The 24,208-nt window shown below is 38.1% G+C and overlaps 2 protein-coding genes across 2 annotated transcripts; both read right to left on the bottom strand.

The window, feature by feature from the left end:
• Positions 1–3,113: 3,113 nt before the first annotated feature.
• LOC122083741 (protein POLAR LOCALIZATION DURING ASYMMETRIC DIVISION AND REDISTRIBUTION-like) lies at positions 3,114–9,024 on the bottom strand. The gene is made up of 3 exons (XM_042651626.1): positions 8,414–9,024; positions 4,899–5,356; positions 3,114–3,704 (listed from the first exon to the last, which is right to left on the bottom strand). The coding sequence occupies exons 1-3, from the start codon at positions 8,727–8,729 to the stop codon at positions 3,417–3,419; spliced, it is 1,062 nt and encodes a 353-aa protein (XP_042507560.1). The 5' UTR covers positions 8,730–9,024; the 3' UTR covers positions 3,114–3,416.
• A 1,268-nt stretch (positions 9,025–10,292) lies between these two features.
• On the bottom strand, positions 10,293–22,958 carry LOC122084103 (ubiquitin carboxyl-terminal hydrolase 23). Its single transcript, XM_042652167.1, has 11 exons — positions 22,489–22,958; positions 22,065–22,179; positions 17,858–17,968; positions 16,466–16,638; positions 16,040–16,366; positions 14,317–14,442; positions 13,557–14,216; positions 13,317–13,436; positions 12,517–13,225; positions 12,050–12,143; positions 10,293–10,773 (listed from the first exon to the last, which is right to left on the bottom strand). Exons 1-11 carry the CDS (start codon positions 22,810–22,812, stop codon positions 10,614–10,616), a joined length of 2,919 nt encoding a protein of 972 aa, XP_042508101.1. The 5' UTR covers positions 22,813–22,958; the 3' UTR covers positions 10,293–10,613.
• Between the last annotated feature and the right edge of the window lie 1,250 nt (positions 22,959–24,208).

A 24,208-nucleotide genomic window follows, 5' to 3' on the forward strand; every position in this document is an offset into this window, starting at 1 on the left:
ATAATAATGCTCATCATAAATTTGGCCCTCAATTTGGCATTTTCTTCCTAGGCTGAGCAAATAATTCCCCACGGCCCCCCACATAGTGAATAAATTATTTTGGGAACATACCAAAATTCTTTAGGAATTTGATCCCAATAATAGGGACGAGTCCCATAATTAAAACGGAATGATTAAAGTCAAAGATAAGATTATGGCACTAATGCATGCTAAATATATTGGGTTATCTTGTGGAAACCAAATCTTCATAAAACTACAGAAGGTAATTATAAAATATAAATTCCATATTACGGTTTAACCTGTTGTTTTTTCACCAAGAACTGGGAATCTTGACAGACACCAGGAACCAAGTGTCCAATTGCCATTTGATCGGAGCTGGTTGTCTCCATTCTTTAAAACCATAGGTGTCAGCAGTTCACGAGGATCCCCCAACAAAACACCCAAAGCCGACAGCTGGGGTAATGTTAAAAAATCCAACAGCACAAAAAAATCCAACAGCACAAAGGTCGAGGACAGAAGGGGGTTAAGGTTGGAAGTCTCTGAGAGTTTGAGCGGGCCCCAATCCAAGTCCCCATTTTACCATATAACAATCGATCCTCTCTGACTCCTTCTTGTCAAGTTTGACTTTGATACAGCTCAAATTTACAATAAAAAACACTGTTGGGACGCACATGGAAGAGCACTAAATAGTGGATGCTCATGGTTCCTCCTACTCCTTCACTGTTCACACCAGACCATGACACAACATGTGAAACTTTCTAAAATTTTGGGAAAATTTTTCCAATGAACCTTGGATTTTTTTTTTACATAGAAGCTGCTTCGTCACATAATCCCTGTACCAATAGGAAGACACAAGTGAGCATATCAATATAAAAATGAGTTTTTTGGATTTCACATAGATGGTGGATGGATTATTTTACCACCCACTATGTCTAAATGCAGGTGGTCAGACCATCAAAGGGTATTTAATTTTTCTCTTTTTTTTAATAAATGGTATGGATTTGTTTAATAATTTATGCAGGCTAGGTTGGTCAAAAAAAAATTGATATGGGTTTAGGACTGACACCCCAATTTGCAACACGCCAGTTCACCTTTCTGATGAGTTTCTACCAAGTTTGGGCCCACCCAAAGGGCTTTATTTTTTGTGGGATCCATTTTTCCCTGAAGAGTCACATTTTGATTTGGACCCATTAAATATGAAGATATGCGTTATGGGCCCATAGCTTCCTACCAAAGACAAGAGGGCCACCGACCTCAGATTTTCCTTGAGCCTCCGACAAACTCATAAAAGAGGGAAGTTTTTCTTCACCCACGGACTTTTGTCATCTCATAATCACTCCTTCCTATTGAGGGAAGTCCAAAATGTGATTTCCACAATAGTCTCATTCAACCATCAGAATTGGTGGATGAACAGATTCCTTTTAGGTGAAAGAACAGTCACCCTTGGCTAGAAAGTGAGGAAAGTAGAAATCAAAGAAATGAAATTCTTTGTTGGCTGCTTGGGTCCACAGTCCACTACAAAGTAGAAGAACCAATGACAACATTTTAGAATCCAAAAGGCTTCATTGGTTTCAAAGAAGAAAGAACAAACTCAAATACTACTGTAAATAGGAACCTCGAGAGGCTTATTGGTTTGGCTTTTGCCAAATACTTTGATGATCATTCCAAAACATGGATTTAGGGGACGGGATCGGTATTGGTATCCGATACTGGATCGGATCGGTGTGTATCGGTTGCTTTTTTTTAGAAGTACAATTTTTTTACGTTTTACTCCCGAAACGATATGGATAACCAATCCGGATCGATCATCGATACTTGAAACCATGTTCCAGAATCATCAATGCAAACTTTCAATTCTGACATCTCTACTTTCTGTCAACCTTGCATATCACATTCAGATAATGAGGTCTATGGCAACCCCATCTAAAGACGAGATTCATATAGCCCTTAAAGAGCATCAACTGGCAGAAGGCCCCTGGTCCTGATGGATACCCCTCTGGCTTTTACCAAGATTTTTAAGCATAAAGGATAATGTAGCGCAGATGGTAACATCCTTCTTTAACTTGGGGATCATGCCACTTAATACCAACAAAACAACATTAGCAATGATCCCCAACTGCCAGAATCCAGTTCTGGTAATAGAATATAGGCCCATCAGCCTGTGCAACGTAATGTATTATGCCTACCCTGATTTCACCAAAGCAGTCAGCCTTTATAGCTAGTAAGCAAATTACAGATAACCATCTTAGCACAGGAAGTAAGGCATTATCTTAGAATGAAGAAAGGAAAAATGGGAGCAATGACAATCAAGCTTGACATGTCTAAAGCCTACGACTGTGTGTGGAGTGGAATTCTTATTGTCAATCAGGAGAGCTTTGATAAATAGTGTGCACTGATCCATGAGTGTCTCAAGTCAGTCTCATTCTCAACAAAAATAAGTGGAATGGCTTTTGGGAAATTTGAATCACAGACAGGACTACAACAGGGAGATCCGATCTCCCAATTTATGTTCAATTTGGGGATGGAAGGTTTAACTATCACTAGAAGACGTTGTCACAGCGACTTGGTGCCTAGTGTGCTTTTAATGGAAACAAAAGCAATTATCAAGCTTAGCTTTAGCATCTAAAGTAGTGAGCCTGGTCCTTTTAATTCTTACACTAACACAAGACTTCCTGCTACCCATATGAGGGAGTTACAGACTTAAGAAGTGATCTGTGGACAGCTTGGTCATTCAGATTACAAATTTAGGAAAGATTTTAAGGCTTTCATGCTCCCTTTTCTTCTGTTTTTGGGTAAATTCATGCTCCCATGGATGCCTGCAGGTTGTGCAACATCCACACTAGCCAGTGGTTAGGTGATGCCATGGGCCCATTATAAATCTGGTTCTTGTAGGCAAGGAAAGTGTAGTCCATGAAATTTCAGTTTAATAATATCAAGATTAGTTAGGCTCTGGTCCAACTCTTGATGGATACATAAACTGTCTCACTAAGTTTTAATGAACACTCCATTAGCATTTCCTGGGTTTACAGCGCCAAGATTTTCACTAATCATACAACCAAACAATTGGATACAACATGCAGTTTTCACGATCAGAATAAGCGGAAGAGTGCAAGTACAACAATGAAACATACATTGTAACATATATCTTGAAACTCGTATATTGACATGCTAGAACAGATAATATTTCCAAGTCACTGTCACTAACTCGTTCTCAATTTCCCCATGTGGGTATTTCTCATTTTTCATCATTGATTTGTGCATACTATACCCAACAACGTAGGTTGTCAAAAGCAAAAACAAAAAAGAAGAAAGAAAAGGAAAAGAATCAAAAAGTCATCTGGGACCAAGAAACATTTACATACATGAAGATAAGGTCAAGAACTTTCCTATGTGCGATGATTTGAGCAGCTCACCGCTTACCTTGACAAGCACGACACTTCTGGTGGAACTTGCTGATTAATGAGTCTTGCAGCTTCCTTCCACCTAGAGATCTCCATTTCTTTCTCAAGGAGATTGTGCTTGGCACAATCCAAAGCAAATCTGAGCTCTGCTATCTTCTCTTGCTGCCTTGCTTCCTGTAGCTCATGCAACCTCCTCTCAAGCTCCAAGGGACAAACTCCATGGTGCTTACTGCTATCTGAGTCTTGAAAGTCGTCCACTTTCTCAAAACAGTTTCCATTCAGGTCATCATTCGCAACAGCCATCTGTTTTTAACAACATTTAGCAGTTTGGAAGATTTAAACAGTTATACATCAATCATTGTGAACAGTGAGTGGAAAAATGACTTCTTAAGACCAAGACTTCTTAATAACATAAAGCATCTGTCTAGTGCCTACAGTAAGGAACCTGTCCACTCCTTTATCTTTAATACCCTTTGCTTCCACACATGTCACTACTATAGTGACGAACCTCATCCACTCGACAGATCCCAGTGTATCCCGTCTCAGACTTAACTTCATGTGATTGTAATACAATAAGCTTTAATAACAAAAGCATTCAGGTCGCTCCCTGAAGCAATCCAGCATGCCATGTCAATGGACTGTATAAGATCACGATACTATAATATTCTTTAGCCCAATCCCAATTTTATGGAAGTTTCAGGAAGTTTCTAAGCTTATGGTTATCCATATTCTTTTCCTTTATGAGTCATTTCATGTTTGACTTAAAAATAATTGACTTTTGAATTACTTAAGACTATTTTCTTACAATTAAAGGAGTCCAGGATGGGAAAGGATTTGAAAGGCTTTTCTAATATTTAGAAATCAAAAGATAGAAGTTGAATGGCATTACATGCAGTAAGAAAATTCTTTGTTTGAAACATCAAATTCATAGGTTTTAAACCAAATGTCTCATCAATCACAAAAGTACATTAAAGACCAAAGCGAAATACCTGAACTACCAACAAAAAATTAAGTACAGTTTAAAACCAGGACTAAACCAGCCAACATAGAAACGATACCACTAAACTGGAAACCAACAAAGCTTTAGATAATTGAACAGGGAGTTTATTGGTTTGCATCAACCCAGCATGTATGCAGCAAAGAGGTAGAGAAATTTGTAAGGAAATAATAAAACAGCAAGGTCATCTACAAATGGACTATTGCAATAGACAGAGCAGAACAATGTATCCACTATTCACATGGTCGCTAGACTACATCTGAAATAAATGCTAAATATCAAGCTGATTGTAGTGATCATATCCCAAGTTTGATTTCTGAAGATACACAAAAAGGTTGTATGATAAGGGAAATAAATCAGATACAAATACACACCATTTAAAAAAACAACAAAGAGAAAATTAATGATTCGCCATTACAACAATAAAGAGCTAACTATTGAATTGTACATACCGCTATGAAATAAGAGAAAAAAAGGTCAATGCTCAGCATGCTCCATACCTCTTCCCATTGTGGCTGCATATTCTTTGGCGAATCCTCACTACGCAATCTGAACTGTAAACGTTCTAGTTCAGCTTCAAGTTCTGCTTCCAGCTGATCAATTCCCACTGAACATCCTTCTCTTCGCTGTATATCACATTTTGGAAACTGATTGCAATCCATTGTGATTTCAGCCTCCAGAGACTGGTTAGATGATTGATGATTTTGAATAGCAAGATTATAGTCTGTGTAACTGACTTCATTGAAGTCTCTCATGGAGCAAGAGAAATTATTATTCGACTCAGATTCAACAGAGCATACATCTTTTCTTTGCATCCCATCTTTAATTTCTTTGAGAAGCATTTCCATTTGTGTTTGCAGTTCCATCATCTTCTTGAATTCACTTTTACTTGCAGCAATGAGAAAAGCCAGACCCACTCCGAGACCCAAGTTGAAAGATAGTTCCTTTGTAAATCTTCCTGTATCATTCAACAAAGAAAAGGGAAATAGGAAAAGATAAGATGTGACTGTTGAAAACGCACAATCAAGATACCCATCTCCACTTTATAGTTCCATTTGCATTCCAAAATGACCTACGTTCAAAAAAATCTTTTCCCATATATTACATAACTTTTTGAATAACTATAGTTTAGTGAATGAGTAGGAGAATACAGATGGAAAGGGTGCTCTTATTCTATTACAAACAAAATAGGTACTGATCCAGCAAATACAATGAAACCTTTAGCTTGAGTGGTTTGACATCCTGCTTTAAGACATTGCTCAGGGCGTTGTTTAGGCAACTTTTAAAAGAAGAAAAAAAGTCATTAATCATACGGTCAAATACATCAAGGAATGTCTATGCTTTAAACATTATATAATAGTCATCCATTAATGGGGTAAGACCTACCAACAAGTAGTCAGCCCCCAACCCACAAGTAGGACTGCAGTACATAAATTCCAGCAACCATTGTTCTCAAGTCATCTCCTAGGCGTCTAGGATCTTTCTCGGGTCCAAGGCGACAGCACACCTTGTTGACACTTCACATGAGTTTACATTGATTTATATTTATTGCTTTATTTTTCGGTGAATATGTCTATATTATACCTATTTTTTTTATTATATTTTGATTTTCTCATATTAGGCAAGTACTAGCATAATTATATCATATTGCATTGATATGGCTTCTATGTTGCATATAGCCATAATTATATGAATTACCATTGCTATATGTATGGTGCAGAATGTTGGGCTGTCAAGAAGCGAAACATAGATAAATTGAGTGTGGCTGAGATGATGATGTTGAGATGGATGTGCAGCAAAACCCTGAGAGATAGGATAAAAAATGACCAAGTTAAATCGGATTTAGGAGTTGCCTCTATGCAGGATAAGCTCAGAGAATGTCGGCTACGATGGTTTGGGCATGTCCAAAGGAGGCCCTTGGATGCCCCAGTACGGAGGAGTGACCAGATGTAGATGAATGGAGCTAAAAGGGCTGGGGGTAGACCAAAATTGACCATTGATGAGTTAATTAGTAGAGACATGCAAAAGTTAAGTCTTCACCCAAGTATGACATCTAACAGAGCTGCCTGGAGGGCTAGGATTCGAGTTGCAGACGGGTCGTGAGTGGGATGCCCCAAAGAGTTTTTTTTTTTTTTCATATACTTGCGGATCCATGTAGCCGACCTCATTGTTGGGATAAGGCTAAGCTTTGTTGTTGTTGTTGTTGTAAATATATCATTAATGCACACCTAGAAAGGCTCCTTGTCGCCTAAGCGCCACTCCAACGCCTTGGGTCGCCTCAACAACCATGCCAGCAACAAAGAGGACTGATGGTTAAGGAACCAGGGCTCGGGTCAAGCCCGAGTTCTTGTTGAATGGATGATGGGAATCCAAAGGTTGGATCGATGGTTGTAAAAAGAGGAATAAACAGGCACACTTAGCAGCAACCAGTAACAAACAAACTGCTGGAAAAATCAGCACCAAATTAAAACCAACCAACAGTAGGGATTGATGGTTGGATACTTCCCTCCAAATATCACATCGAACTTCTGGTTAGATTGAAAGATAGGATCACAGGTATGAAATTAGTAAGGAATAAGGATAGATTTAGTAGCTTACTAATTTGTAGCAGAACCAACAATTAGACGAGGCTGAAATTATAATCGATGGAAGGTCTCCAACAGAGGATGAAACCTTCAAAACACCACTTGGATCTGATGAACAGAACAGTAAGTATATGGGATAGAATGCGACGAGACTTCAAGAAAGGAGTGCCAAAGCATACCAGTAAATGGGCCAACACCCTTGTAAAACATTTGTCAGTCCCATAGAATGTAACCCAGACCCATATGATGGGTTTTTAGGGTTCTAGTAATTGGTCAATATTTAACTCTTCTGCAAGATATGTCCATAAAACCCAAGAAGTTAGTTTGAGTTACAAAACCAATGGTTTTGAAATTAAAGTGTTAATTTCATGTTGTTTGAATCATGAGGACTTACATTTAGATTTTTGGCAAACACTTGGACAATGCATATGAAAATTGATTTACACATGATGTGAATTGTTGGAGATGCAGCATCTAATGAATGTATGTGTTTATTTTCTCTCTCCTTCTACTTGTTCCTCGCTCTTCCTCTTATCTTTTTAAAGCATTGTATGCTTCCCTTGATCAGCCCAGTTGGTGGGGTGGTTTCTCAGGTCACTTTAACTGGGATGTATTTACTTTACTTAGATTTAGGATTTTATTTTTTGTGCGAGCAGAAGCATGATGGAGGCAGAATCTTTTGTTGAAAATCACTATGTATGACTGTATGAGATACAACAACAACAACAACAACTACTACTCAGCCTTATCCCAACTAAATGTGCCAGCTACATGGATCCTTACCCTCCAATCAGCTCTATTTGAGATCATTCTTCATACAATGCTTAAGCTATGCATGTCTTTCCTCACCACTTCTCCCAGACTCATTTTATGTCTGCTCCTGGCTCTTTTAGCTCTTTTTATGGGGATGAAGCTAAAAGCTCTAGTTAAATTACATTGTTTTGCTTGCTCATCAAAAATAGAAAATAATAATAATAATAATCCATTTAGATCAACATTATTACCAGTGGCAAGATCATATTTACTGTAAAGCTTATGATCTCCTTGGGTTGACCATATAGTCTATTTTGTTTTGACTCCATTCAGGTCTTGGGGATTAAGTGAGTTGCTCAACACAACTCTGAAACTCCGTCCCTCTCTCTCTCTCTCTCCCCCCCCCCCTCTTTTGGTTGGGGCGATGCTGTTTCAATCCCAGACAATCATAACCAACAACGAAAGATCGATAACTTCAAACACCCAAAGAAAAGGAAAGAGAAACGAATATGAGCTAGGTGGAGTTAGAATGCAGAACAAAACAAAGCATAACTTGAGCAAATTCAGAATCAAAACAACCAACCATCACATCAAATTTCAAAAGTAATACTTGTAGAAAACAGCTTCATAAACAGTTGGGGAATGTAAAAATAACCGATGAAGGATCAGGAACTCACCCGACGAGTCACCAATTTCAGTTCTTGGAGACTCTTCTACCAGAGACGATGATGACTCGCCTTCCGCATCATCAATCAGACATCGAAACAAAGACCCATCAACTGATTTGCTATCATCCTCTCTTCTTCTCTCCGACAACACTACTCGGGTTCTGGAATTGATTGACTCTCTAGACTTCCGCTTGAGATAAGAGAGGAAACGAGACAAAACCCATCTCGGAGAAGGGCACAAAGAATTGCCGGAGAACCCTCTTCGTCGTCTTTCCCCATCCATCTTGTTGTAGTCTCGGTCGTCACGATCAAGGATATTGGCCATTCGAATCTCCTGCTTCCGCTCTACCCAGGAGCGAAAAATCCTCACCCAGCGACGACTATACAATCTTCATCTTCCTTCCTTTTTCGCTTTCGCATTCTATCTATGTATGTAGACCCAAAAGAGGAAAGCATGTCTCTACAAATTTAAACTCAGAGAGCCAAAGGAGGGAAAGAAACCGAAGCTCTATCAAAAAAATAAAAAAGGAAGCACCAGGGCTCATTACCTAATGGCTCCACGAAAAGGAGAAGAGGATGGAGAGGGAGGGAAGCAGGAGTAGAGAATTTCAATTGCTACCCTCCAAATCTTGAACTACATGAATGGAAGTCGTGGGGCAAAAAAGTCATCTCACTCTAGATAAACTATTTAAATATGTAAACTGATCGAATTCAAACCGAATATAACACTATCTATATATTGGTATTTCGTTAATTCGTTAACTCTATAATGTATACAGACAATGTTTGGAAAATCGATTTCTTGATATAGAATCTCCAAAACAGATTCGAACACAAATTAAATATGAATTTTCGATTATCAATTTACTTCCTTAGTGGAAACTGGAGAATGAAGTCAAGAATCTAGAGAGAGAGAGAGAGAGGGCAGCTCTGATCTCATTGTCTAGGTTGAGCAACAAAGTTTTGAAAAAAAAACAAGAAGGTGAAGGGCTACTACACCGTAGGATCGATGCTAAAGTGTCTTAATTGATAGTATATAGATCATAGATGTTCTCATTTTTTTTTCCATATAACTTTTTGTTTAATTACTTTTTATGTACCATGAACTTATATAAGCGTATTTTAGTATTATAAATATTATTTATTAAACTATTATTTGATTATATTTTTGTATTCAAAATTAAAATGAAATAGATATTATATGAAATTGAAATAGTTGTGTGTGTGTGTGTCCAATTATCTTTTGAATAATTTACATAATTTCGACAAATCAATTTCTCCAAAATGAATTTCCTAAAAACTGATACAAACACGAATCAAATGCGAAGTTTCAATTATCTTTCTTTACATCAATTTTACATCCTTCCTCCCACCGTTCATGTTAGCAATCAAGTATAAACTCCTTTGGAAATGATGTTTTGGAATGCATTATTGACATTCCATGAATGCATATCAATGTTGCCTAAACTCTTCGTAAGAAATCACTATTTGATTATTATTTTGCTCTGATAATCCTGGTCCAAAGTTAAACTTTTCCATGTAAGAGCAACCTCTCACTGAAATCAGGCAGGTAAGACATCACAATTTGGGAAGTACTTAGCTCCGATTATTTTGGCCCAAAGTTCGGGGGCAAACCTGTCTACTGCAACTTAATAATGGCAGGTTTGAATCTAGAAACAGCCTCTCCATGGAAAAAAGGTAAGAGCCTATACATTATAACCCTCCCTCCCCAAACACCGTAGTGGCACAAGCCTCTGCACTAGGTACACCCTTCGTTTTTTTGTTGTTGTTGTTGTTGTCTTTTTTTTTTTTTTTTTTTTTTTAAATCCTGACCCAAAGTGAATACACACAGCTTTTCCTTAATAAGGACTTTGTTTCACGTGAGAGATCGCTTCAAACTTCACTAGTTTCATAAAGATGGTGATCCGATACAAGATTCAAGATAATACAATGGAGCTAAAGCTCCCTCTCAGCTTATGTATTTCTTCATACATAAATTAAATAATCCAAGTGTCCTTGCACTGCCTCTCCAAAGAATAAAAAGCAAAAAAGAAAAAAAAGGGAAGGGGAGGGAGAGAACAGGAAATTCAATTGCTTCAACAGAACCGAAAACTGAATTGAGCTTCTCACAGTTACAATCTCCACCGCCGCACAGCCATTAACTCCTACCTACATGGTAAAATTTAGGAGTAGGCCAACACAGCTTCCTTCATATCCTTACAGGTTGGTTTCGAGATCTTGTGTGATCCATCTTTATTTTCTTCAGTTGTGTCTTCATTGAAGCGACTTCCTGGAAAGGGTTGGGTCCCTCAAAGCTTATCTTGTTACTTTTTACCTTTTTTCTCTTCCCACGATCATATTCTTCATCCCTGTAATGAATTGTATTAGACAGGCAAAATCAGCATGAACCAAATGAAGGAAGCAACAACTAATCAATGTTTATCAAGTTCCACCACATCAACAGTAGATCAATTTCATTGACATAAGGTTCTTGCCACAATTATCTCCGGCACAATCAGAGGGTCACTTTAGTGAATACCCTTGAAGATAACTTAAGGATTGACTTTCAGTAACCAAGTTCCTTCAGTAAGCAACTACCCAAAGGTCTGCTTCACAATGGGAAAGCCAAGTAGCCAACCCATATACCCCTAGACGAATGCTACTGCAGTATAATAATAAAAAGGAGCAAAATATCTGACACTCCTTTGCAAGCATCAGGCAAAATAGATTTTGTGTTTGTGGTCACACCTATGGGCTACGATGCCATGGTTGCAATGCAGAATGTAACCAGTTTGAGGTACATATTAAGTTCAATTTCATTCAAAAAAGGACCGCGTGAAAATACCACCCCACCCATGTGGATTAAAAATCCCATACATATTTATGCTCCTGCGCATGTTCTCATCGTGCAAGGGCCGGGCGACCAGGCAGCGATCTCTAGCCCAAAATATTAATAACAATAATGATGATGATGTTAACTAATTTCATACACTTTACCACAGGCAAAACATGTTTCAAGTTTACAAAACTTCATATCACAAAAAAGTTTACATAACTTTGTCAAAGGGTGATGGTGCAAGCATCAAAGCTAGCATGGGGCCCAGCTAGTTGTAGCCAGATCTTAGGATTGAACCTCGCTTTCAACTTGTATATAATATGTGCTCCCTATTTAAAAAAAGGATGTCCCAAGTGCCCACGACATTTGAAGGGAATTTTATGCGTCTTATTGGACCCGTCAAACAAAGGGTCACTCTTGAAATCCCCAAAGCTAGAGCGCAGTCTAGAATTATCAGGGAATCAGTTCATGGTATCGGACCGGGTATCGGCCAGTTACCGGGTATCGGCTGTATCAGACATTTTTGCCCTCAAAGATACCAACACAGTACCAAAGTTTTACCATTTTAGCCTCTGCTAGTACCATATCACCGATCCGGTATCATATCAGTGCCTTCCAATACCATAAGGATCGGGCAATATGATACCGATTCCTAAAAACCTGAGTAATACAGCATCATAATACTTTCAGGATTTATATGAAGCTGAGACCTAGGGCCCACGACATCATCATAGTTCCATACTTTCAGAAAACAAAATCTCGTACAAAAATAAATAAATAAATAAAAATAGTGTCATGGAGCAACTCACCATTCATCTGCTACATAACCGATGTTGACACTGTGTCTGCTGCTTGATCCTAGAATCTGTGATGTAGGCAATTCTATCTCATCCCAACGTGCAACTAGATAAACAAAGTGAAGCAAGTCAGGAAGCATAAATTAGTACGAAACTATAAATGACACTTCTGTGTGAGCAGCTCCATTTCGACCTAGCTCATACATGGGGGACAATAGTTTGCAACCAGCACTTACTAGAACATGAACATAGGTGAATTTCATACAAAATTAAGTAAATCAAGTGATAATTACTGTCTAAAAAATAGGAATAAATGCAGTCTACGACTACCCCCCCCCTTTTTTCGGTGAAGAAGACCTCAATGGAATGCAAGGAATATTAGAACTGGAGAGTTCAACAGCTGTTAATGATATAAGAGAAGTCCCAAGTATTTCTCAAGAATTATAAGAGCAGGGAAAGGAATTCCAAAAGAAACTCACTGGTGGTCTCGTTAAAACCTCTCATAAGCATACTTCTCAATTGACTCTGAACCAAAGTCTTCTGATCTTCTAAGCCATCAGTTTCTCTAGTTCCTACATTATTTGCTGCTGGGATTAGGCTCACACTCTTCTGTGGTGATTCATTTGTTGCAAGCTCAGCATTGTTCTGGTCACTTCTCTCTCTGTGATCTCCATCTATATTGTTGGTACAGAAATTCCCATTGGCAACTCTGGAATTCTTCTTAGTCGCATGACCATTTGCTTTGTTTGCATCAGACCTCGACTTCTTCTTTCGTACACAAGCTGAATCAAGGGAAAGCATAATGGTCTTCTCTGATGTAGATGGCCCAGGATCTACTGAGATGCAATTTTCATCCAACAAGTCTTCTTGAGTGAAACCCCTGAGCACTACATTGCGGTGTTTGCTTCTTTTGTGTTTCTTTCTCTTCCTCAGGGTCAAAGATGTCCTGAAAAGTAGGTTCGAGCCAAGAAACATTCTACCAACCTGACACTTCTGAAGTTTCTTCTTTGTCTTGGTCACCTTCCGGTGGTGCTGGTGATCATGATCTTCCTTCTGGATATGTCCATTAATCTTGTTTGATTTCCTAGATTTCTCCACCCAACCAAGTTCTATTGATTTAGGATCATTCTTTCCTGTCTTTAGACATTGTGAATCACTAGGGCCCATCTCACTGGAGAGAACTCTAATCTGAAAGGCCAAAACAATCACTCCTATTAAAGTTTGACTAACCAATCAAACTTGCAGTTTTACAGGTTCCAAATATGTCAAACAAATTTACCTGATTATTAACCACAGTAGATGGATCTGACAGTCTAATGGCATTTACTTTCTCAGACTTTTTATCACCACCCAGCTCAGGTGTTGCTTTGCCCACTTCTTTCTCATTCATAACACCAATCTGGAATAACATTAATGAGGAATAAATCAAAATAAGAAGAAAACCAAATCCCCAACCATAGGGTAAAAAGAACAGAGAGATCGGCCTAGACCTTGAAATGAGGAAGAAGTAACTAGTTACCTTGTCTGCCACATTGTCTGTGGTGGGTTTCTCGGGAAAACAAGTTCCAGCAAAAGTATGATCAGATGGTGTAGCAACTGGGACACACAACTCTTTCTCGGAGCCTTCGCTCCTAGCTCCATTAATTTTGTCACCACAAGGTGGAATAATGACATCATTTGAATGAGCAGCAGTACTATTGCATTTTACTGATGATTGAGCAGATTGTAGCACGATTCCCGACTCGAGGTGCCCACTGGTGATAGGGTTTGAAACAGATAGCCCCTTCATTGGATTTTTCGACAAATTCTCCTTAGACAAAGGCATCTCACAGTCTTTTGATACAACAAGACCTTCTGGCACAACCAGACCATTAGATTTAACAGACGATTCTTTTAGGAAAGGCCCCTTCACTGCACTACCATTTAATGCATCTCTTTGAAAAGCAGTACCAGAATAATCCATACCACATGATCTTTTCTCAATCAGCACATTTTGAACTGTTTCCTTAAGACTGAAGGCAGAATTAGGCCATTCTCTGTTTTCAATGATATTTGATACCATGTTTTCTTTGTGAAAACCATCAACTGGTTTCTTCGGCACAAGGCTTCTCCTATCACGAACATAGAACAACATGTAGGCCTTCTGCTCCAACACTGTCCTCTCGCTTACCTGAACAACCTGAAAGTCTCCACCAAGAAGAATTAGATTATAAAGGTACTCCCAAAGAAAATATAATGAGATAGTGATGGACAACATAAATTACAATTTAAATCTATACCCGATTGTCATCAAGAGAATACCACATTCCGCTTGATGTGCGAACAAAGCAGTAATAGTGGCCGGAGTGAGTACTCCATCCGGCATGAACCAGAACTCCATAAAGAGTATACTTCAGTTCTCCTTCCTGTGAAGTGTGAGAGATTAACAGTATAAGCAATATATCATCATGGAAAGAATGGAAAGTAGAAATCTCTGGGAAAAAAATTTACTGTTTTGAAGTATAATCATATAGGTGGAACTAGGGGTGTCAAAACCTAACATGAACTGGTAAGACGACAACAACCTAACATGAACTGGTAAGACGACAACAACAACAACAACAACAACAACAAAAAAAAAAAAGCGGACCAAATAGAACTGATCATTATCAGACTGGTTTTGAACTAGGGTATGACAGGACCGGCAGAAAACTGGACTGCAGCGAACTGACCGATATCCAGATTCCAGACTGAAAACCGAACCAAATGAAACCGACAAAAAAATCATTGAGTGTGAGGTTATGAATAGATGAATTGATCATCCATTGATTTCAATATTAGTGAAGATTTCTGGTTGTAAGAGGAATTGGTACAAAGAAATGAGTATGTGGTTATGAACAGGGAATTTGATTTGTAACAATGCTTTCATTGATCTCCTTGGTCACTATACGAAATTAGTTGGACAAGTAAATGAATGATTTGATGGTTTCATTTTGTGATTTCAATATTAGTTTCAATATTAGTTATCTTCTCAATGATTAGATATCCATTGATTTAAATATTAGTCATCTTCCCCTTATAATGATAAAAAATGATTTCATTTTTAAGAATGATTACACTACAAACTCGATTTATCCATTGATTTCAATATTGGTTTTCTTCCCCTCACAATTTACTCCACTTTGTTCCGATTACAAAACGAACACATCAAATCAATTTCCTTATTCCTGATTGTTTACTTGTTTGACTTGGGGAAGATGATTTTAAGTGTTTTCACCGAATCTTTCCTTGCTATGGGTTATAAAAGCAACGTTTCATTGTGGTTCAACCCCGAAAACAAACCACTCTAAACCAGTATTAAGCCAATACTGAAAAACCGAAATAAATCAAAACAGACCGAAAACAAAAGTTTCCTTGGCGGTTTGGTTTGGTCTCTCTAGGCCAAACCAACCGTTTGACACCCCTAGGTGGAACACTTGACACAACTCAACAAAGCCTATGCCCCAATAATTTCAACCGCTAAAGAGCCCCATTTTCGTCATTCAACTCTGTTTAAAGCCATGTTTGTTGTCAACCCAAAGTCATTAGTCATTTCCCACCACTTCTTCCCAAGTCATTTAGGACTACCCCCAGGTCTTTAAGCTCTAACCTGCATCATATCACAGCCCCCCCCCCCCCACGCTGTACCCCGCAGCGGCTTCTTGTAGCTGAACAGTATGGATCCCTAATCAATGGAAACCATTGGAAATATCTACTTGTCAGAAAGCACTCAGACATTCTGAACATGCACACTTCCTTGGACCATCGACAGTCAACAAAATAGGAACATAATTTCAGTTAGAATTCAGGCATAATGTATGTTAAAGCAGAGCAGCATTAGACAGTTGTTCTGACAACCCTAAGGGGAAACACATGTCAGTGTTATATGCCCTTGGATCCACACAATGGTAGCTTCAGGATCCTGATTGTACCAAAGAAAATCCATGGGATAATAAAAAAGGTAATGAAAACAAATTTACTCACATAGTTACCACTGACAAAGGGCTTCAAGTCCAATGTAGGTCCAAACTGAACTTTCTTGTCAATCTTTTGTCCAGGAATATGTGAACCAAAACGTTTCAGATGGATGGTGAGGACATAAGGGGCCTTATGAACTGTTAGTTGTTTGTAAGCCCTGACTTTTTGCTTGCAGCGTTGACACTGGTATTGTCTCTCCCCTCCATCTAATTGCTCCATGGCTGTGAAATGCCTAAGTGCTTTAAGCAATGAATCTGCCTTGACAATTTCAAGACTTAAGTCCAAGAATGGATCAAATGTGTTGGAGCTGTAAGAACATTGCATGCATTTCACCTAGTAAAAGAGCAACAAACAAATTATGAATGAAAAACTTAGTTGGGGTGATTCAAGTTAAAGATCACGAGTATTGTCTCTAAGGGTGTGGAGAACTACCTGACTCCTGAGACGACCACCAAAGATCTTGTGAACCAAGCTTTTATCATAAGCACTAGGGGATTCACTTGGCACCCCAGAAGGCAAGCAGCACTTGTGCATTGATTCCAGCAAGTTAACCATATACTCATGTGCATCCTCCTGTCTAGCATTACGAAAATTCCTAGATATGCCTGACCATTTTGTCAAGAATAACAAACTGCAGGCTGGGATAGCAGAGAGAAATGTTGCATCTAAAATTTAAGAAACACTAAAACATATGAAAACGAAAAGAGGAACAGGTAGAAGAAGAGAAGCACTTGTTGATAAAGAGAACTATTGTGCCACTGTCAAGGTATAAGGGTCGCAATGGCTTGGATTCCATTGTGTTGAGTTTCAGTCAAACCCACATCTCGTTTGGAAATGCCCACCATCCAAAGCATGACCCAAATAATGAACAGGGGAAAAGGGAAAGCTTGGAAAGAAAGGACAGACAAATTTGGGTTGAAGAAGGTGCAGAGAAATTTAAATTTTTTCGTGCAATTAGGCAACCCAAAATCATAATGGGCAGTTTGGCAAATTGTGTAAAAACAACAAGCATGAAGTTATTTTGATACAGGATGTTGGTACAGAGTACAGACAATAGGAGTTTGTGTATGGTGACACATGAAAAGGAATCAATACCAGCATAACCTCGATTCTGACAATCAAAACATAGTTGAGAGATCTGGGACGGGTGAAAAAGGAAGGAGAGAAAAGATGAGAAGAAAGAATGAAGTCAGGATAGAGGGACCCATGGACAGACACTCTTACAACCCAGAATTAGTCAGCTCATCCACAAGGCCACAGACTGGAATTGTTATCGACTATAATAAGGTGTTGATGGCACATGCCAGGGATTCAAGCCACTTTCGATGCAACAAGAGAGACTTCGGGAATCCCTCATTCCAAATAAAAATTCAGTGACCACATTTACTAAATCTCCACAATCTGGAGAGAATTGATGCCAAGGAAACTGACCACCCATTAAACAAAGGGAGGGTCTAAGCCACTGCAGAAGCTGAACCCGCAATACATTGAATCCAAGGAGACCTGTATCAAGGCCCCACTCAATCTCTATATGTCCCATGATCCCGGAAGGCCAAAGACTACAGATAGAGAATCCAGATATTGCTTTCACATTTTCAGATTCTCCCGTAATCATATGTTTTAGCTCATTATTCAATTGTCCAGCATGATGCACATTTCTTCTAAAAGTGTATTTAATTTGTGCACAACTTCTTAACTAACATAACCCTAATAACCACCACTGCCGCTAAATAAAACAATACGCTCTTTGAACAAGGAATAAGGAGGCTAGCATGGTGTTTCAAACTGAAGTCCTGAAATGTGAATCATTCAGTATTAGGATACACCGCAAGTTCATCACGAGATGTTTTGGGGCTACTATTCTCCCACTGGATTGCAGAGCACGCCTAACATGATCCTGGATGGCACACATTGCACAAAATCCAGCAGTGTGACCTTCAAACATTAACCGAAACAGAATTAGCACAAATGAAATGGGTAGTGAGCATGCAATTTGCAACATTTTCACAAGACTTTTAGAAGAAAATGAAAGAGATCAAATTAAGATAACATTTTGTTTCATTAATGAAGATAAGATCAAAACTCTTCATCACCCTTTGAAAATGGTTGTTTCATAGAAATAATATTAAAGAATCTGAGAGCACCTAACAGGCAGACCTGGAAACATCTTAATTTTAAGTTATAAATGCATCAACAATGCAACACACATAATAGGACCGAATTTCCCTTCCCCCATGGTGAAAGAGGAACTTCTTCACCATGGTCGTCAGTAACATCAGATGGCCGAAGGGGAGGGTAGTTTCTACTCCATCAATATGGATGGGAGTGAAATGATGACCCAAGAATCCAATCATTAGGTCACTTCACCCATGGTGAAGGTATTCTTCCTTCTCTACGGGTGAAGGAAAACTTTCACCTACATTAAAGTATCAGAAAGAAATACAGAAGTCCAAAGTATGTCCTACTTAAACTGTTAAAAGAAGTTCACTATTAAAGTACCAACTTAAGAACAAAAGAATTATATTTCCATCAGAAACACTAAGAAACTAATAATGTGACCATTAGCAGATCAATGCCGTTAGAGCACACAGACTACTTTACCTTCTTATTTGATACACATATATTTGATGTCATATTTATAATTCTTCTGTTGAACAATAATTTTCCTTCTTTTCTTTAGAAGTAAATTGCACAAATTGAAATCCCAAATAAGGCCCATACATAAGTGGTCCCCGGCTCTTTGCATTTATGAACTTGTAGGTAAGTCTGATATTTGGGTCAAGTGCTTTTTGGTCCAACAGGCCATAATGCCAAACCCAAGTTGTTAGGAAGACAATATGCTTTTCACGGAGTTGAATTTGATAGTAAGGGATAAGAAACAAGATAACCAGGAAGCAAAATTCATAATCCTTTGGGGTCAAACATGTCATGCAAAAAGTGCATCAAATTAAATTTCAGTTAAGTTCTTAACATGAATTGTCTTATGAGAATAAGCAGACCACAGTTGCACATTGAGGCACTAGAATCAGATCTGCCATGCAAGTCCCAAGAAATATCATTCATTGGGAATTGTTTGCTTTCATCATCACACTATATGATACAGCAGATCTTACACTAGGATTCCCCTACTATATGTGTAGCAAAGCTCAATTTGACAGTTTCTTGCTCAGTAATTCCAGCTCCTGGATAGATGCTCAGTCAGCGATTACCAGTTATTGGATCTATTTCTCAGTGATGCAGACCATGGGCCACAGGATTGGAGGCCACCGTCCAGCCCCTCTCCACAAATATATCTGTCTGTGGCAGTTCAATTAGCACTCAAATATGGTGGACAAGTTGTCCACATCATAATCTTGTGGTGTATTGATTTTTATTTGAATCTGACTTCATCAGGGATAGCAATCAGGCTTTTAAAATTGCTTTCGGACAGGTGACGGGAAAAGTGGAATAGCCTTATAAAATATCACTATACAGTTGAGATAGGCCCCTAAATTTGACATGACGTCAATCATACTTCCACATGGTGGAAATAGTAGGGCTGGAAATCATTTTCAAGCCCACAAAAGCTGAAACTGTTTTGTCCAAAATGTAGGTCTTTTGTTTCTTTTCTTGTTTAGTAGTTTGAGTCCGTCGATGTAAGGATTTGGATTTCCATCGAAGTAAAAAATATTAAATGTCATATTATCATATAGTAGTCCTAGTTGAAATAGCACTTGAATTAATGTCAAACTAGGCTAGCTGTGCGGAGGTATTTTGGCGTTCCTCTATGAGATTTTTTTTTTTTTGGGGGGGCCTAAGTAATGACTTCCATTTTAATAAGGGAACAAAAAACGCAGTAATAAAACAACAATAACAACAACAAACAACTAACTGTCCAAAGGACCAGCAGACCCCAAGGAAACAATAAAATATGTGATAAGGCCCTTTATACATATGCTGTCTAGTCACAATGGACCATACTGATTCATCACCCAGGCTATTAGCAGAACTCATCCCCAAGACAAGAGACACATTTCCAGCAGAGCAAAGACATCTGGCTCTTATTATGTGATGCAGATATTTTTCCAAGGTCCCCAAAGCTAGAAGACAAGTCCTTGATTAGCAATGACACATCTCCCCCAATCAAAACAGATAATCCTTGAGAAGTGGAAATGCCCAAACATTTTACCTGTGTAACTTTTTTATATTAATTAATTTTGTATTTCTGGTATAATTGGAAGTTTTGAGTTAGATTAGGGCAAAGAAGCTTCCAATCATGTCTTACATATAGATGTAAGACATGATATGATTGCCTTTTTCAAGTTTATATAAATGATTTAGAGATTTTTAATTAACGACAAAGGACCCCATGCTAAACTGTTTGGTCAGCCTTCTTCACATAATCAGTTCACTGTTTGACTAGTTTCTTCATTATGTCTCAGCTACTGCACTTCAAAAGAGAAGTCAGATTCTGATTTACAGTCTTTTGGATAAAATCTTTTTGTAGGTTCAAAGCAAACTGATAAGTTTCACTCACTTAATTGATAATTCCGCTATGATTTGATAGATTCATTCAACTCTTGAATCTAGAAAATTCAATCAACTCCTTTCCTTTAGCAAAGCCCCTACTTGGGTTTGCCTATAATTCAGCTTTATTCTCCTGATTTCCACTCAATGATAAATCCCTCTTTAGTTTTAGATTTTATTACTAAATGTACTAAACGTCTAAACCTTTAAATTTTTTTCATTCTAGAATCTATTCTTGACAATCAACATGCCCAAAAAAAAAAAAAAAAATTGGTTCTGAAGATTGTAGTGAACTCATTACCAAGAAACATTGCCTTTCAAAATCTGGCAAAGCATTTATACATTCTATGTCTGATCAATTTTGATTGCAGTATCTACTTGTGTTCACCTTATACGTTCAAGAACTCTGAATTCTTTTCTGGCCACAGAATCTCACTTACTTGATCTGAATTTGATGGATTTTTATTTTAGTGCTTGTTTATTGCTCTGTTGTTATAGTGAGCTCATATGCACAGGCTAGTTGAGCCCATCTGTGGTCCAGATATGCTTTGGCGCTCTTATCCTTGACAATTGTAATGCCATTCGTGGGTTCAAGTTTTTTTTTTTTTCCAGATACGGTTTTGTGTTAGAACACTCCTTAATGGCCTCCCTTGGTGTATCTCTCTTCCTTTCTCATTGTCAATAAAACCAATCGGTTATTCATCAAAAAGAATTATACAATTGATGCCTTAAAAGAAATTCCTAGAGAAACATTATGTTTAGCTAGGTAAACAACTTACATGCCGAAGTATGTGGCAACATTTGCTTTACCTTAAAATAGAATTCCAATTTAAATTTTAAATAAAATCTACTTAGATGTTCACTAAACCAAAATTTTTACTTGTCTCCTAACTGAAGATGTTCACTAAACCAAAATTTACTTGTCTCGTCGCTGAAGATGTTCACTAAACCCACTATCATGGTGTTCATTCACACAAACAGTTATTGCTTTCCCTAATGGTCCTTATCAGTTGTCAGACAATTTTCAGAAGTTAGTTGACAAAAACACAGAAAATAGTTCCAATAAAATATATTATATCTAGGTCATGTATATTTTGAAAAGCAACAGATGAAGTAATACTAATTCCAACCAATGGAATTCTAGCAGACTATAAGTCCACATGTAACTATGATCAAGTTAAATTTATGAAAATGGTAAAGATGATAAATAGTATAATTGACCCAACTCCCCCCACCCTTTTTCATATTTCCATCTCTCTAGGGAACTAACTTCTTCTATTTGCCAAAGGACTGTAATCTACAGGCCTCTGACAAATAGCAAAACTAAAGCAGTAACGTCACATTCGCACTCGTTGGAACACACTGTGATTTCATCAGAGCAATAAAAAGAGCATTTACTTATCATACTTTGACATTTAAATCTACAACATCTTACTAATTCCAGGGGAAGAATTTGACAAATTAAACAGAAGGAAAAATTCATCTTTTCGTCCGACAGCATGTGGAGAGGGGGAGAGAGACTCACATGAAGACTGATGCTTCCCGCTCTGCAAATATGCAGCAAAGGGCTCTGTATATGTTAGGCATTGCAATACTGAATTCAGAAAACAAGTATTCCCCAGATTTTCCAAACCAGCACCCTGCAAAAATATTCTATTAATTCATACGAAAGCGATTTGAACTTCTACCTTTTGTTATTCTTTGATCGGTGAGCAGGGAAACAAAGGTAATGAGAAAGTAAGCAACTTGAATAATAACGAGGCAAACAAGCTAAAACCGACGATAGTATCCCACAATGGATCAACATAGATAACCTAAACTTATTGCAGTACTTGAATAAACTATGACACATGGAAATTCACTTTATCGGTTTGCGATGAAAGTGAATCCCAAACCCAAATTCTTAAAAGTAGAATCAAATTAACGAAAAAACCAATGAAACAACTCACGATTCTTCGAAGCGTAGCCCCAGAAATAAGTTCCGGATCCAACCCAATCTCAAAAAAATCACCTCCCTCTGATTTCTTCCCCACCGAAGCCAACGTAACAGCCATTTGGGAAGCGGATCTCTGAGAATCCGAGCTAGGATTCAAAGTCTCAATATGGAAATCTCCAGTACCATTACTAAAACCAGTGAAAGGCTTCCGCGCTGGATGAAAATCGATCCTCCTCTGAAACAGAGTTCCATTAGAAGAAGGTGAGGAAGAAACAGAAACAGATAACCCATCTCCAGGTTTCTTCATTTCTGAGGTGCAGATCAAGCTTTCTATCATTGGAACTGTGAAGATTTGAGTTTAGAAAGGTTTCAGATTTCGTCTCCTTAGAGAAACTGAGTCCAGCCGCCACAGCCGAGGCTCGAGGCTCGAGACTCCCTTCCTCTTCAATGTGTCTCTGTTTTCGCACTAAACCCTACAATGCCCACTCTACTCCTTTGGGGCTTTTGATGGTTTTCGGATATATAAATAGAGTCGAGGCGAGTCGAGGCGAGTCGAGTCAAGTCGCAGGCAATCGCTTTGTCAATCGCTCTATCCAACTCTCCCACAATTGTCACCACGTGTTCTTAGAGGGGTGATATTGTAATTTCATGATACCAAATTTTGTCTATAAAGGGAATCTTTCGGACACGTGTGCCCGACTTTCCTACACAGGGAAAGATATCCTTTCACACGGTTTGTTTTTGGCGCGTATTTTACCGTTGAAAGTACGGGTCTCCTGTATCTGAAGAAACGTGATTCAAAAGAGAGAATGTTTTACAACCGTCAGATTGGAATCTACTCTGATGCGAATAGTACGGATTTCATGTGCATAATATGAACCGAACCGGTGAAATCAGACCGAACTGAAGCTTATTGGTTCAACATGGGTTTGAGGTATTGTTAAACCAAACCAGATCGCATAGAAATTGACTGAGACCAAATCAAACATGAAAACCGAACCCAAACTGATAAGAAACCGATAATTAAGTATATGGGAAAAGAATGGTACTTGATCACATGATAAACCAAATCCAAATTAAATTGAGTCTGATATCTAAACATTAAGAAATCGAAATCAAATCAAACCTGAACGATCCTAGTTTTCTACATCATAAATCTGGTCTATATTTATAATAAACAAACACTCAACAATACCTGATCTAAGCATAGTTTGAAAACCAGGTTTTGACTGGGAAGACTCGCCCAAAGTCGAGTCAAAATTTGAGATTTCTGGTCAAGAGTCACGAAGACTCGTCCTGTGTTAAAAAAAAAACAAGACTCGGGACAAGTCAATATGATTCTACATTACTCGATTTCTCGGCCGAGTCTTGAAAAATCCACCGAGTTTAGTCTTTATATCAAGGCACTTAAAAAAAAAAATCAAATACGTCAGCTCTAAGTGGGGAAGAAGATTAGATATTTTTTGTTGAAGATTTAAAGTGTCAAGTTTCATTGTTTATGGAATGTGGGTTAATGAGACCATTTTAATAATTTGTTTCACTTTTTTTTTTTTTTTTTTGGGAGATACAGCCCTATGATGGATGATATTGAGTCATTGATTTGACATGTTATAAGTTTTAAATTTTTAAATTGGGATAGCTTTCCATTGAAAAAATAATGTATATATTATTGATATGTGATTTTTTTCATATTTTTTTGTATTTTTATGATATATATAATGCATATATTATTG

Source organism: Macadamia integrifolia, chromosome 7 (genome assembly GCF_013358625.1).
Source record: "Macadamia integrifolia cultivar HAES 741 chromosome 7, SCU_Mint_v3, whole genome shotgun sequence".
NCBI lineage: Eukaryota > Viridiplantae > Streptophyta > Magnoliopsida > Proteales > Proteaceae > Macadamia > Macadamia integrifolia.